Raw genomic sequence first — 14,589 nt, 5'->3', positions numbered from 1 at the left:
CACTATAGCGCCCCCACCTGGTGGCCTACCTGTCAGTAACACACACAGCCTCCATACAACGCTGTGGCTGAAGGCTGCATTTCAGAACTGGACTCTCAGAATAGGACTTGTAAAATAGGCTTAAGGTTGCTGGATATGAGTGGTTGTAGTTTATGATTGAGTTTGTCATGAAGTCATGTCCAGGAAAAAACATGTTTGTTTAATGGAAGAGCTTCGATGCATCAGGTATTACGCTAGATCCGAAAGGCTTATTTTTATTGTATTGTTCCAAATAATATGATAGTTCTGTGTGTGTGTGTGTGTGTGTGTGTGTGTGTGTGTGTGTGTGTGTGTGTGTGTGTGTGTGTGTGTGTGTGTGTGTGTGTGTGTGTGTGTGTGTGTGTGTGTGTGTGTGTGTGTGTGTGTGTGTGTGTGTGTGTGTGTGTGTGTGTGTGTGTGTGTGTGTGTGTGTGTGTGTGTGTGTGTGGTTGAGGAAACATTCTGCTTTTCCTACAAGTGAGAACTGATATGTTTCATTTAGCAGAGGGAACTGTAGAGGAGCCGCAGGAGGAAGTGGATGAGATGAAGGACAGGAGGAGGAGGAGGAGGAGGAGGAGGAGAGGGGGGGGAGGAGGGGAGGAGGGCTTCTGGTAGCTGAACGATGAGGATGGGATGAGGGAGGAGAAGGAGAAGAAGAAGAAGAAGAAAAAAAAAAGAGGGGGGGGAGAGGGCCACTGGTCGCCGGGTTTCCATGTGACAAGGGGAAATATGAGGGACTTTGACAGGTCTTAAACGGTCTGGCGCCAAGGCCTCAGTCTAGCCGCTAAATATAGCCGGAGAGATGATGCAGGAAGATGGGAGGAGAAGATGGAGAGATAAAAAGAAGAAAGGAACAATGTCGAAGGGAGGAAAATGACAATACTCAATTATACACGAATATGGCGCAAAACTGCTGCGTTATGTTGTAATTAGAGCGTCTTTGGCCCGGATCGTTGACACATGGGCCAAATCACCGGAACGGAAGACGTTTTTTTACGCACATTTTCACATCTGCTGCACCATATTGTATTGAGCGGACGGATCAAGGACACAGAATAGCTTGAATCAACTTCCTACTTTATGGAAAGCGTCATAGAAGCATTTAATTCACTTTAAATAGGCCCTCAACCCCAGATAACAGGGGGACTGACAGGCTGCATCAAATAGATCAAACTGAACATTCCAAACCTGCTTGTTTTGAAACATTTCTGGTTATAAGATAATACACATTTTGTCAAAATCATCAATTATCTAAACGTGGGAGATTATCCAAACTTTTGAATAGGCTCCTGTCTTATGAGCATATTCTCTAGTTTTCACTTCATTCTGCGCATGATTACTACCATTGACCATGACTACCATTCACGACAATGCTTCTCCTCCACATCCCCGACTGACACGCAGGACACTCACACACATACCCAAAAAAGTCTTAGGAACAAATTCACCGTCTGCTTTGATTAATCCCCAGCACCATGCCCCCTCTATGTAGATCTAGCAGCAGCTCGGAGCAGTCCTTGACTTAATGACTTTTAAATCACGCGTAATGGAGATTTCTGTACCATTGACGGCACAGAACAAATAAATGGTCACTAATTTGTAAAAGCCTTGTTGATACCATTATCCAGTCTAGTATTCCGGCAGAAAAACCGTTATCCACCTCCATATGTTGCCAATCTTTTTTCTTTTCCAAGTCAAGCTCCGTGCATGCAGCTTCAAAACTCTGAAGAACTGCCGGCGATCCCACGGCACTCCTACATATCTTCTGTCATTTCATAAATCTGAAGGTGCGGCATTCCTAACAAGTCAGCTGTCCGGCTAAATTATAGCAGATACACACCACAATATAACTCTGGAGAAAACTGCGAGGTATGTGCCAGACATGCTTGATCATTTTACACTTTTTTTTAATGTGAAGTTGATGTTCCATGGCATTTATTTCAAACTGTTAAAATACACTTTTTCCACATTGCCAATAACACTGACTCTGCTGTTGATGCCTCCGCTTAGTGAAACAGTTGGTGCTCCAGGGACTCGTGATGGGCTTGTAGAAACAGTGCTGGTGGAGACTGTTTTGGCTTCAGCTTTTAGCATTCGTTTACAGTGCGCTCTGTTGTGCTGGAGCTGCTGCTGGCAGGCCTGCTGACTCTTTAAGCGTGGCCGTATCAATCTGATGGAAACCGAGCAACAAGTGTGTAACATAGCGGAGATGTGCAAACACTGCATGCTGCTAAATAACATAACATGATGTATCATGACACACACAAGTGCACAAGCTTCCTGGAGTTGCATTTTTGTCTCGCATTTAAAAAGTTTTGTTTTGCACATTTTATCTTAATGCGATTGTTTTACAGACCCACGGTAAATACTGTGGGTGAATTGAATGTATTAATAATAAATATATTATTCACAACATCTAAGAGTCGCCTGTCAGCGGATCCCCAAGAGAAGCTATGTTCCAAGGGTTAATATGAAATCCGCAGTTGTCTGTGACAGTCTCATTCAGAGGGATTCTCACTTTTTGTTTCAGTTTTTAATCGAAGTGTCGCTTTTGGCCCATAACATGGTACTTCCTGCCCGAAGAGAGCAGCTGTTTATCCAAAAAAGATAAACAAAACAAAAAAAAATCCCATCTGACACCGAGCCATGACCGAGGCAAAAAAAAGTGGAGCGGAGCCGCAGATGAGGCGGCCGAGGGGGCCGGAGGGGTTCGGGCATGCACGACTGCAGGGTAAATATAAACAGACAAGAGATTGTTCTTATTGTGGCGCATCAGCCGACTGGCGCCGGGCGGCTCTTTAAAAAACTTGAGTCCAAGTTAATCAAGTTTTTTTTTTTCTAAAGGAGCTCAGCAGAGCGGAGTGCGGGGAGGCGGGTGGGGGGCTCACCGTGGCTCCCGGAGTCCCGCACTGTCCTTGGTTTGACAAAATACAACCTGTCGGAGATTACACGCTGCCACGGCCTGCCCTCAGCTCTGAGACCGAGCACTAAATCATCTCATCGCTGGCGACTGTTTCGATGCAAAAAAATAGACCCATAACGTCGAACAACAGTGCAAAATTAGGAATAATACAACTGCACTAACAATAAATACAATTGAACCGCATTTATAAATACGTTTAAACAAGGAAGAGTTTGTAACGAAGTGAGCACTCACCGCTTTTTCCTTCTCTCTGATTATTCTCTCAGAATTCACTCATCATCATCATCATCATTATTCATCTGGTTTCCTCTTTTCCTCCGCGCAGCATCTGCGTTTGTCTTTTCCAGCCTCGTCTCTTTTATTACGCCGCCGCTGCGACTGTCGCTGCCTCTCCGTCAGCTCGATCAGGAAAACGAACAGATTAATGGCTCCCGCCTGGGGAAGCCGGGGGTCTGTATGAAGTTGAAGTCAGTGTACACACACAGCTAACACGGATAGCCTCGGCTAGTGTGAGGCAAATCCATTCTTTGCATCAAAACAGCCGATAACATGGAATAACTACGAGGCGGATATTGTAAAGAGCGACCGAGAGGAGCAGCAACTCTTTAAAATAAACCTCTCCGGAATGCAGAGCGTGAGCTGCGAGTTGAGGATTGAGCCTATTCTGTTGTGAGTTGTTCTAAAGGACAGTGTAAACGTGGATAACTGAAGCTGTTCCTCTGTACTGAGGTCAGTGTTAAAACAGTGATTCTGTGGATGGGCTGGTTTCTCCGGAGGCGACGTTGTAAAAAAGGCAAGCCGAGAGAGATGATGCCTCCACCGGCCAAGAAATGAGGGCTGACCCGGTGTTTGGCTTAGAAATGGGGGTGGGATTTCCCGATCTTTCCTGTCATTGGTTAATATTTTATTATGTTGACATGTTTTCTTACTGCTAATGCTTCCGACACCTTATTGCCCCCCCTCCTCTCCTAGAATCTGACTGGAGCTGTCAGAACCACGCCTATAGGGGCCCACAATTGGTCCAGAAAGCGTAAAATCAGCAATCAAAGGGGCTTGGTTCATTAGTGTTGGGGATGGAAGCAGGAAGGACATGTGAGATAGTCACAGATCTGCAGTGAACGGGGCCACATCTCTCCAGTCAGTGTGGGATGACTGAAGCAGAGAAACAGCTTATTTCTCTGAGAGACACACAGCGCAGCCGGGCTCTGCCTTCACAGCACCGCTCCTACTGAGGGACTCGGTGGAGGAGCCAAAGAAACAGCAACTCTGGGGCTATTTTCTCCAACCTGATAACGCGCTGTGTGTTTGACAAAGCGCTGTTCTGTTCTGCACCGCTTTAGAGAAATTAACTGCTCGCGGAGCGCGGACCTACTCTGGCTCCAGGTTAGGGGGAATTACCACTAAAACATCCATTATTTCACTTCGGTTTTTGTGAATGCACCGATGAGAGATCCAGTTTTCACAGGGACTGCAATGGCTTATCACCCTTTCCACGCACACCGGCCGACCGACTTCCCCATGTCCGCCTTTCTAGCGGCCGCGCAGCCTTCCTTCTTCCCGGCGCTCAGCCTGCCTCCTGGGGCGCTCACCAAGCCCCTTACGGACCACGGCCTGGCCGGGGCGGCTGAGGCTGGGCTCCATCCGGCGCTAAGCCACCATCAGGCGGCTCATCTCCGCAGCATGAAGAGCTTGGAGCCCGAGGAAGAAGTGGACGACGACCCGAAAGTTACACTGGAAGCCAAGGATCTTTGGGACCAATTTCATAAACTCGGGACGGAGATGGTTATTACCAAGTCCGGACGGTAAGAATTCACAAATGGATAACCGATAACTGATTTTTTTTTAAACGTCCGTTTATCTTTATATAGGCAGAGAATGAGCCACAGCTGAAAAGTTAAGAGCAGCTTATACCCATTTATTCACGTTGTTAATGTTGCGTGTGTCAGGCATGTGCTATTTGGTTTTTATTTCCCCACCGATTATTCGCCTGTTTAACAATTATTAAAAATAGTAAAAGAACATGCCATGTTTACCTCGAATTATACACTAAATATATTGTTTTAAATGGAGTTCCAGTCCCACAAATAATGTATTGGCTTCATTTTTTTTTTTTAAGTTTATTAATAAAAACGTCAATTATTATAATTTTGAAATATTTCCAATATATTTCAAGACCGATCAAAGTATATATTTGAGATATTTGGGGCAAATCCGACGTGGGCTTTAGTCAGGTTTTATCTCCCAAACTGCATTCTGTTGAAGCAGCAGCGCTTCTCGATTTTATAAACAGGCTGACACTTCAAAAAGCAGGGACGTGAAGTGGTGTGGTCATAAATATACTGCTCAGATTTGTAGAGTGGGGTTTGGACAACACACAAATGCATACCCGCACACACCCCCCCCCCCACCCCCACCCCACACACACACACACACACACACACACACACACACACACACACACACACACACACACACACACACACACACACACACACACACGCACACACACACACACACACACACACACACACACACACACACAGAACACACTATGGTTTCGCTGAAGAATAATAATTAGGCTACAACATTTCCTCTTGTCAGACGGCGTGTTGCTCTGCGTCGCTTTCCGTGCTTCTTTTTTCGTCAAACGTGTCCAAGACCTTTGTGAAAATGTGATCTTGTTTACTGGTCGAATCACAGCATGTTGACTCCCTGTGTGTTTTCCTCTGCAGGAGGATGTTCCCTCCGTTCAAAGTGCGAATAAACGGACTCGATAAAAAGGCCAAATACATCCTGCTGATGGACATCGTGGCGGCGGACGACTGCCGCTACAAGTTCCACAACTCCCGCTGGATGGTGGCGGGCAAGGCCGACCCGGAGATGCCCAAAAGGATGTATATCCACCCGGACAGCCCGGCCACCGGCGAGCAGTGGATGGCGAAGCCCGTTGCTTTCCATAAACTCAAGCTGACCAACAACATTTCAGACAAACACGGATTTGTAAGTACTGGGAGTTTTTATTTTCGCCTGAACAGAGACATTCTTTTTGCTGCATGAGGTGTGTGCTGTTTGAACAGACAGGGGTTAAGGTGTTTTTAAAATCAGATGAAATTTTTATGAAGCATATGGGGAAAGTGGGTCGTTGCAGCAGCGAAATAATAACAAGAAACAGCTAGGGGGGAAATGGAAAATAAATAAAAACATACAATGTGCTGAATCCAAATGAAAACTACTGCAGGGAAATTGTGACGTAAGATGAACAAAAGTACTAAATGTAAATAAGAACAAATAATCTCAGAGAAGAGAATGCGTTTAAAAATGAGTCAGCCTGCATTTATGTTGCTGAACGCCTTTACGTCCAAAGCTGTTGGCACTTTGTCGCCACTTGACTTCCCACTGCCGCTGACATACACAGAGCTTATGTTTCGTTTCAGCTCTCCAGATTCAGGATAGTATCAGCCAGCATTTTCTCACCAGCATCCAGTCTATCCGAACTCAGTCCCGTTTCTCTGCATCAGCTCATGGCCTAAACCTCGGCTGCATTGTCTTTCTGGCTCTTGATATTTTGCATTTTTTATTTGTAAAAGAAAAAAAGACACCAGTAGCCTACATCTGAGCGTGAGAGTGTTTGGTTGGGGTCAGGGAAAAATGACGTTAAATGAGCGTGAATGACGGAGCCGACTACACTATACTGACGTATAGTATACACAAAGTATAGTATAGTATAGTATAGTATAGTATAGTATAGTATAGTATAGTATAGTTTATCTTTATCTTTATCTTTATCTTTATCTTTATCTTTATTTTTGTATAGTATAGTATAGTATCTTTATCTTTATCTTTATTTTTGTATAGTATAGTATAGTATAGTATCTTTATCTTTATTTTTGTATAGTATAGTATAGTATCTTTATCTTTATCTTTATCTTTATCTTTATTTTTGTATAGTATAGTATAGTATCTTTATCTTTATTTTTGTATAGTATAGTATCTTTATCTTTATCTTTATTTTTGTATAGTATAGTATCGTATAGTATAGTTTAGTGTAGTATACACAGAGCATAAGGCCCTGTCGTGTATTTTATATGACCCCATATTTTACCATGTATTTCCGAATTTTACCGGTTTAAAAATATGCCCCCCCCCCCCAAAAAAAAAAAAATTAAATAAGAAGCAGCCGGAGCATATGACAACTGTCTTAGAAACTCCTTCTGACTGGCAAGAAAGAGTGCAGCTTCCGACTGGAAACCAATTCAGCATTTACATGTCAGTCTAAATAATTTGCATTCGTTTGAGGGCAGGATTTCTATTCACGTTTTGTTCTTATTTGCACGTGTAGCATATCTGATGCTTATAAGTGATGTTAAACTTGTAAGGTTCGTAGGCTCAATATATTCTATCTTTTTCTGGAATTAACACGTCATAGCATTTGACTGCCTCTTTGTTTATGGCCGTTTTGGGGAAGGAATCTAAAAAATACATTTTACCTTAAAACGCATGTTTAGTCTCTGGTGCGCTGTATGTCAAAAACCGCCTCGAGCCGTCCAAGCTGGTAAGTGGCTTTTACTGTTTGTGGCCACTTTGAAATGAATGAGAGAGAGAAAAGTGTAGCTTTTGTTCCGATAAACTGGATCAAATCACATTTTTTTGCAGTGATTCTGAACCTTCATGACAACATGTGTGGCCTGCTCAGGATTTTCTCTCTGCCGCGCACTAATTACAAACAAGCTCGCACAGTAATTATGACGGCATCGATAACAATGGGTCAGATAATCCGCATCAACGCATTACGTCTGAATGTAGAGAAAACATTGGTGGGACCATCATATTCACGCCAAAGCTGTGTGTTTTCGTGTGTGTTGGTCCAGACCATCCTGAACTCCATGCACAAGTACCAGCCCCGGTTCCACATAGTGCGGGCCAACGACATCCTGAAGCTCCCCTACAGCACCTTCAGGACCTACGTCTTCCCGGAGACCGAGTTCGTGGCAGTGACAGCATATCAGAACGACAAGGTGAGTCACTGTTCACACTCAACCGAATGACTTTAATATGGCTGCTATACTTTGCATTATAAATGTCCTACATGCGTCCCCTCCCCCCACCGCCAACCCCTGAAGACTTAATCTGAATTTGTAGGTCGCCTAATTTCCCTGCAGAGGACTCCCATGGCCCACTTGATTTATGTATTTATTTTGCCTGGACTCGTTGGTGGAGCAGATATTTCTGACAAAGTATTGTATCTCCTATTAATGGGCTATAAATTGGCTATTACCCTGCGCAGAATTATATAAATAAGGCGATAACATGTGGAGAGTGTGTTGTGTTTACTTGCAGTGCAGCAGTAAACATGGCAGACATGTGCTCTTTATTATTATTATTATTATTATTTTTAATCTCCTAAAATAGCACCTTCCATTTTTTGCGCTTTATTATACTGACCATTTAAAACCTAATTTTATTTAAATGGAGGTTTTGTATATGTGTAGCCTTAATTTGATGGTATTATTAGCCCCTTTTGTTGACTCGTTATCCTCCTCAGTGAGGCTAATTGGAGTTTGTGTTCAGGGGTTGGGGGGGGGGGGGGGGTTGGGTGGGGGTCTTGTAAAAGTTTATGGCAAAGAGTCACCATCGATTATAGGGAATTTAAAAGGCTGGTCACCCCGCAGTCACAGTGGACAGATGCTGCACGATACTCTTTCTACTCAGATTGCAAACACCTAAAGCGTCTTGTTTGAGGGCCACATGGCCTTCAGGAGTGAAGACGCTCCCACAGGAGGCCCTTTGCCGGCTCCATGCCCCTTTGGGGCCACACCGGCCTCTTCCACACCAGGACATATCATATAGAAGCAGTGATCCAAACCGCATTATTAATTATTTATATGATAGTCATCTGTTCAAGTACTGTTCCCTCTGCTTTTTTTTTTTTTTTTTTTTTTTTTTTTTTTGAGGCTTGTGTGGCCCCATAGAGGAATATTTCGTGGCAGAATTTCTCTCCAGGGGCCAATGAGAATAACACCCCATCATTACGCTATTATTAATAATGCAAATCCGAGGCCTACAGTGGCTTCCAACACGATGGTTTCAATGTGTGTTTATCCAAACACGTTGTTGTCCCAAATATGGGCAGGTGAGGACAACGTGACTTGACAGTGTGGACTGATATTATTCTGGTTCCATTTCCTTCAACATCCATTCTCACTTTGTATTTTCGACAGATAACGCAGCTGAAGATTGACAACAACCCTTTTGCCAAAGGCTTCAGAGACACGGGGAACGGGAGGAGAGAGAAAAGGTGAGAGCCTCCTCACACCTGTGTGCCTATGTATGCCCAAGGCAATGGTGTCACAGCGTAATATGTCCCGAACCACCATTATGAGTATTAATATTGTCACTGTTAATTGACAGGAAGCAACTAACCATGCCGTCGCTGCGGATGTATGAGGACTCTTGCAAGGCGGATCGGGAAGGCGCAGACTCGGACGCCTCATCCAGTGAGCCTCCGAGCGGCAGGGATGCAGTCCACTCCCCGCTGGGAACCGAGACCAGCCCGCTGAGGTTCAGCAGGCCCAGTCGAGGTGAGAGAAGTTGTTGTTGTTGTTTTTTACAGCCCATATATGGGCCGGTATTTCAACGATAGTTTGAGCCTTTGACAGCTAGAATGTGTTGCTGTAAAACTACTAAGAATTCAAATTCAGCAGCCTAATTGCCTAAAATTCGCTGTGACTTGGTGGATGAAGTGAATCAGCAAGGAAATCAGCAGGAAAATAAATAATTGAAATATATATATTTTTTTGTTATTAATTTGTGCGCGAATTTAGATGCATTCACGTACACCCATTACAATACGATTCTTAAAAAAATGTATCACATTAATTTGTACCCTGTTTGAATGTTTAAGATCTCTTTTCACAAGAGTGGACACCTGTCAATCAATTCAACCAAACTATGATCACTCATTGTACCGGCTTTATTTCATAAAATTCAAATAAACAGGCCTAATTTATTTTCAATAAGTGTATGATGTATGAACAGACCTTGTTTGGCAGCCAAATGATTGACATCTAAGAACAGTGAATGTACACAGTAAAATCAACTTAAACTTTGACTGAAATAAGTCTATATAATAATATATTCAGATTTAAATTAAAATGATTTAATTGAGATCATACATTGGGGTTGTTGACATTTGACTTCCATTTATTTAAAAAGTAAATGCTGTCTGATTTGGGTTTTTGTTTGGTCCCCACCTATTGTTTTCTTCCCCTAATTTATCAAAATAATTTATGTGACAATACTAGCCTAAAGTATTATATTCATATTTGTTGACTTTTATACAATTAATACAAAGGCTATTGTACGTTGCTCTTAAAAACTGAATTTACATTTGTTTTTATTGTGCAGGCTGGATTGTGAGAGTTTAAGGCTCCCATCAGGCTTATATTCTCATTCCAGTGTGGCAACACTAAAATTGCAACTCAAGCCTGGTTATTGTTGTCTTTTTGTGATGGCTCGGAATGGTTAGACACTCTGCTTACACCTTTATTTTTCCCAATGTGATTCCTATATTTTAGATGAGAAAACGTGCACTGACAGCGAGCAGGAGCTGGAGCATCACGACGAGCGCTGCACTGGCTCCAACAGCCCGGGACCTGAACCTGTGTCCCCCTACAGCTCCAGGTGTGAGGAGCGCATAAGGGATAGGCCCAGCACAGAAAAGAAGGATGACTCCTTACTCGCTATAAGGAACCTTGAGAAGGACAAAGCAGAGAGCAGGCACAGGAAGGACACCACGGACGTGTTGACAAAGGACTTGGAGGCCGGAGGCATTAGTGCCACTAAGGAGTCCTTCTCCCCTCTCATGGTTCAGACCGAGAGCCCCTCGCACTTCAGCCAAGGCCACTTACAAAGTCTGGCTCTGTCTGGCCTGCACAGTCAGCAGTTCTTTAACCCTCTGGGCGCCGGATCACCACTGTTGTTTCACCCCGGGCAGTTTGCCATGGCCCCTGGAGCCTTTTCTGCAATGAGCATGGGTCATCTATTGGCCTCTGTATCTGGAGCAAGTGGTTTGGAAAACGGCAGCCTCTCCACCCAGGGCACGGGCGGAAGCCCCAACCCCTTCCCCTTCCATCTATCTCAGCACATGCTCGCCTCTCAGGTAAGGAAGGTCATCAAGTCAGAAAATTATTTAGTTTGCCCGTACACCTGTAGGACTGAGCTGATGTCAGCACAACAGGAACGTTGGAGCTTTGGGTTAAGAGTGTAGACGGGATGTTTACAGTGCAATCAGAGCTGTCTTTTATTTAGCACTGAAATTATGCATGAAGAGAAGAAAAATGTCATGTATTTGCGCCATGCAAATAAGTAGGACTTTTTAAAAGTATTAACACATTAGGAATTAATGATAAAAATGTCCTTAATCATGTTAAACTTCTGTGGAGTAAACTATTTGTAAAAAATATTTTACACCTAAAACGAATATTTTTTGCTTTGGCTTTCATAATTTCAAAAATCATCTTTAGAAAATCTGAAGAAACTGCAGTTTGGTTAATGTTTGTGTGTTGGAAAAATCTATCAGTGCTTTGATAATTTGACAGTCTGACTGTAAATAGTGATGTGTAACTGTAACTCCAAGTCTTTCCTCTTGCATCTTCCAGGGCATCCCCATGCCTCCGTTTGGTGGTCTGTTCCCATATCCCTACACCTACATGGCGGCTGCTGCTGCGGCGGCCTCGGCCTCGGCCTCGGCTCTCCCAGCCACCAGCACCTCCAGCCCACTCTCCAGGAACCCCTTCCTGAGCACGTCACGTCCCCGGCTTCGATTCAACCCCTACCAGCTCCCAGTCTCGCTGCCTCAGAGCCTGCTCACCACTGGCCTGCAGGGCAGCCTGAACCCAGGCTCTGAATCCTCCAAACCGGGCAGCAGGGAGACCAGCCCAGCCCCGGAACACCACAGCAATCATAAGACAGGAGGGTCAAGTGGGAGGGCTGCATCCCCCAAAACCCCTATGAAGGACTCAGTGAATGAGCTGCAAAGCATCCAGAGGCTGGTGAGCGGCCTGGAGAGCCAGCGGGAGCCCTCCCCGAGTGCAGACTCTCCCAAGTGATGAAAACTCTCTGTTTGGGATGAAGACTTGGCTTGAATACAGGAGGACAGTGCATTTGTCCTGTACAGCACATTAGGGAGACTGGGATGAGGTTTGACCGATATGGGTCCAGTGAAGGCCGATAACTGGTATTTTTTGGAACAAAGCAACAGATAGACAAAAGTGTTGCCCATATAATTCAATTTAATCTTTTTAATTCCACAAGTATAAAGGCTCTCCGCCAGAGCTTCTGTTAGAAAGGGTGAAAAGCCTGTCAGACACACACTTTCCCCTGAATCCCAGTGTTTCAGGTTAGCAGCCCTTGAAGGAATCTCACCCCTACAGAAACTCTGGGGCATATTCCTACATTAAAATTAATATTATACTAAACAATTAAATATATATTTATGCTAGACAATGAATTACTAAAACAACAATACAAATAAAATAAAAGTCAAAGACTTAACAATCCCACAACAAAAATGTAAGCTATGATATAATGGACGTTATCATGTCCATTATATCAGAGGGTCGCTATCGGCCCCATCTATCGGTCTAACCTGCCTGAGAGCCTGCAGCTCCGCAGACTGAGCGGCGCACAGTGGAGAGCGGCGTGTTGAGTTTGGTTAACTTGAAGCAGTTGAGCGTTCAGGCCTGGTTTCGACAGGCAGGTCTCAAGCTGCATCCGAAAACTTTTTTTTCTTCCAGGCTTGATTATTTCAAAAGGCGTGGAAGGTGAACGCTCTGCGAGAGGAAGAAAGAAACGCTTATCATTTCATGCCAGAAAAAAAATATTTATGTAATTAAAGATAAAAACAAATTCTGTAAATAAAGCTAAGATCCAAGAATATGCATTCGTATTAATTTATTCAAGGCTGTATATTAGCGTGTATATATTTCGAATTTTACTTGTTTCTTTTTTTTCTCCTTCTCCTTTCCCCATTTTACATGAACGTATACTGTAAATGGAAGCTATTTAGCGCTTGTTGGTTTGAAAAACTGTTTATGCAGCATCGCTGATATTTAGGTGACGTGTGTGCCATGTTTTAGTCTGCATCCAACGACAGAGACAGAGGAACAGAGAAGAGCTCCACATGGAATTTAAAAACACCTCAGGTTATTTCACTCCAGCCAGGAGACATTCAAAGCAATTCCTCCTACGGGCGCTTCATTCATATCTATTCAAAAATATATTTAAAGAAGAAAGTATCTTGTTTATGCTGGTTGTCCGTTTGTTTTTGTTTTTTTGAATGTCTCACAATTTCAATAAAAAAAATCGTTGTGCTGAAAGCTTTGATGCGTATCATTATTGATAGTATTACTATTATTATTATTATTATTATTATTATTATTATTATTATTATTATTATTATTATACAATAACTTGTTACTATTGGTATAATCTAAAACAGCTGTACAAATTACATAGGGTGTTTGACTTACTTTTAAAAATAAGTCATCTATGGTTTGACACACACGTGGGACAGGAGCGCCCCCTCTCGGCCATACATTTAACATGAAAAAGTGCGTGTTCGATTTTGTATGTGTTTTGTTTAAATTGATAAGAAAAATGTTCATGGGTTTAATCCACATGCCATTAAGATACATTTAAAACAGATGGTGAAATTAATTAATACATATATTTGTTGCTATACAATTTGTATAAAATCTACAGCTGTGAATATTCAATTATATCTTATTGTTCTGGCTTGAATAGACCAATAGATTAAAAGAAACGACTTTTCTTGATAATATTTTTGACTGTTATTTTATTTGTTGGTTAGCAGTAGCAGTACTAGGCCATTATCTGTCATTTTTCATTAATGTTATAAGTCTGTCTCCTGCATGCACTGCAGTTCAAGTCTATTTAGAGTAGGTCCTCAGTCACCGTCCATCAGCATTTCCCTTAGTATTGTGTGGCCGTCTGTATTTTTAGAAGGAGTCGAGTAATGTAAGTATTTATAGGAAGAGCTTTCTCTGCTGCGCTCACACACATCCTCTGAAACTGAGAGTAACTTTAACCGTCCCCTAACTCAGCTTGGAGCTTATCAGGGAATATGGAGTTTGGCCTGTATATTCCGAAACATTATTTACACAATAAATACGTTTTTACATGGAGAAACATAAGTCATAGTGTGGCTTTTCATTGGGCGAAATATGCAATCATTTCACGTGTGTCACCGTGTGATTTTTGTCCATTTCTATGAAAGTGCTTTTTTTCGTGTTGTCTCTATACAATCGTTGCGTTCAAAGCAAGTCTTCAGTATTTGGTAACAAAGTAAAATTGGTACCAATTTTACTTTGGTACTCATAAACACAAACACACACACACACACACACACACACACACACACACACACACACACACACACACACACACTGTGTGAGTGTTTGTAGAGAACTGTGTATGACGCAGCAGTACTGTGCGTGTGACTGCTTATATGTGTGTCTCGGTTTAAAGGGTTAAGAAGGGGGAGTTTAGGGCAGCAGACAGCCTTTTGTCCCGGACCCGGCGCCTGTCGCCTGCCTGCCGGCCACAGCTCCACACCGCCCCGCTTCCTA

General features: G+C 43.1%; 1 protein-coding gene across 1 annotated transcript; it reads left to right on the top strand.

Moving 5' to 3' along the window:
• Positions 1-4,017: 4,017 nt before the first annotated feature.
• tbx2b (T-box transcription factor 2b) lies at positions 4,018-13,317 on the top strand. Its single transcript, XM_054596908.1, has 7 exons — positions 4,018-4,743; positions 5,674-5,941; positions 7,810-7,956; positions 9,160-9,236; positions 9,350-9,519; positions 10,516-11,099; positions 11,599-13,317. Exons 1-7 carry the CDS (start codon positions 4,385-4,387, stop codon positions 12,046-12,048), a joined length of 2,055 nt encoding a protein of 684 aa, XP_054452883.1. The 5' UTR covers positions 4,018-4,384; the 3' UTR covers positions 12,049-13,317.
• The last annotated feature ends 1,272 nt before the right edge of the window (positions 13,318-14,589 follow it).

The sequence above is a fragment of the Anoplopoma fimbria genome, chromosome 1 (genome assembly GCF_027596085.1).
Source record: "Anoplopoma fimbria isolate UVic2021 breed Golden Eagle Sablefish chromosome 1, Afim_UVic_2022, whole genome shotgun sequence".
NCBI lineage: Eukaryota > Metazoa > Chordata > Actinopteri > Perciformes > Anoplopomatidae > Anoplopoma > Anoplopoma fimbria.
This window is presented reverse-complemented; position numbering and strand designations above follow the sequence as displayed.

What these genes read in the sequence shown, in the direction of transcription:
- tbx2b (XM_054596908.1), top strand. Translation starts at nt 4,385, where the DNA reads ATGAGAGATCCAGTTTTCACAGGGACTGCAATGGCTTATCACCCTTTC. An exon ending in GTTATTACCAAGTCCGGACG is followed by an intron (nt 4,744 to 5,673) that starts GTAAGAATTCAC and finishes TTTCCTCTGCAG; the next exon opens with GAGGATGTTCCCTCCGTTCA. An exon ending in GTTCAGCAGGCCCAGTCGAG is followed by an intron (nt 9,520 to 10,515) that starts GTGAGAGAAGTT and finishes CCTATATTTTAG; the next exon opens with ATGAGAAAACGTGCACTGAC.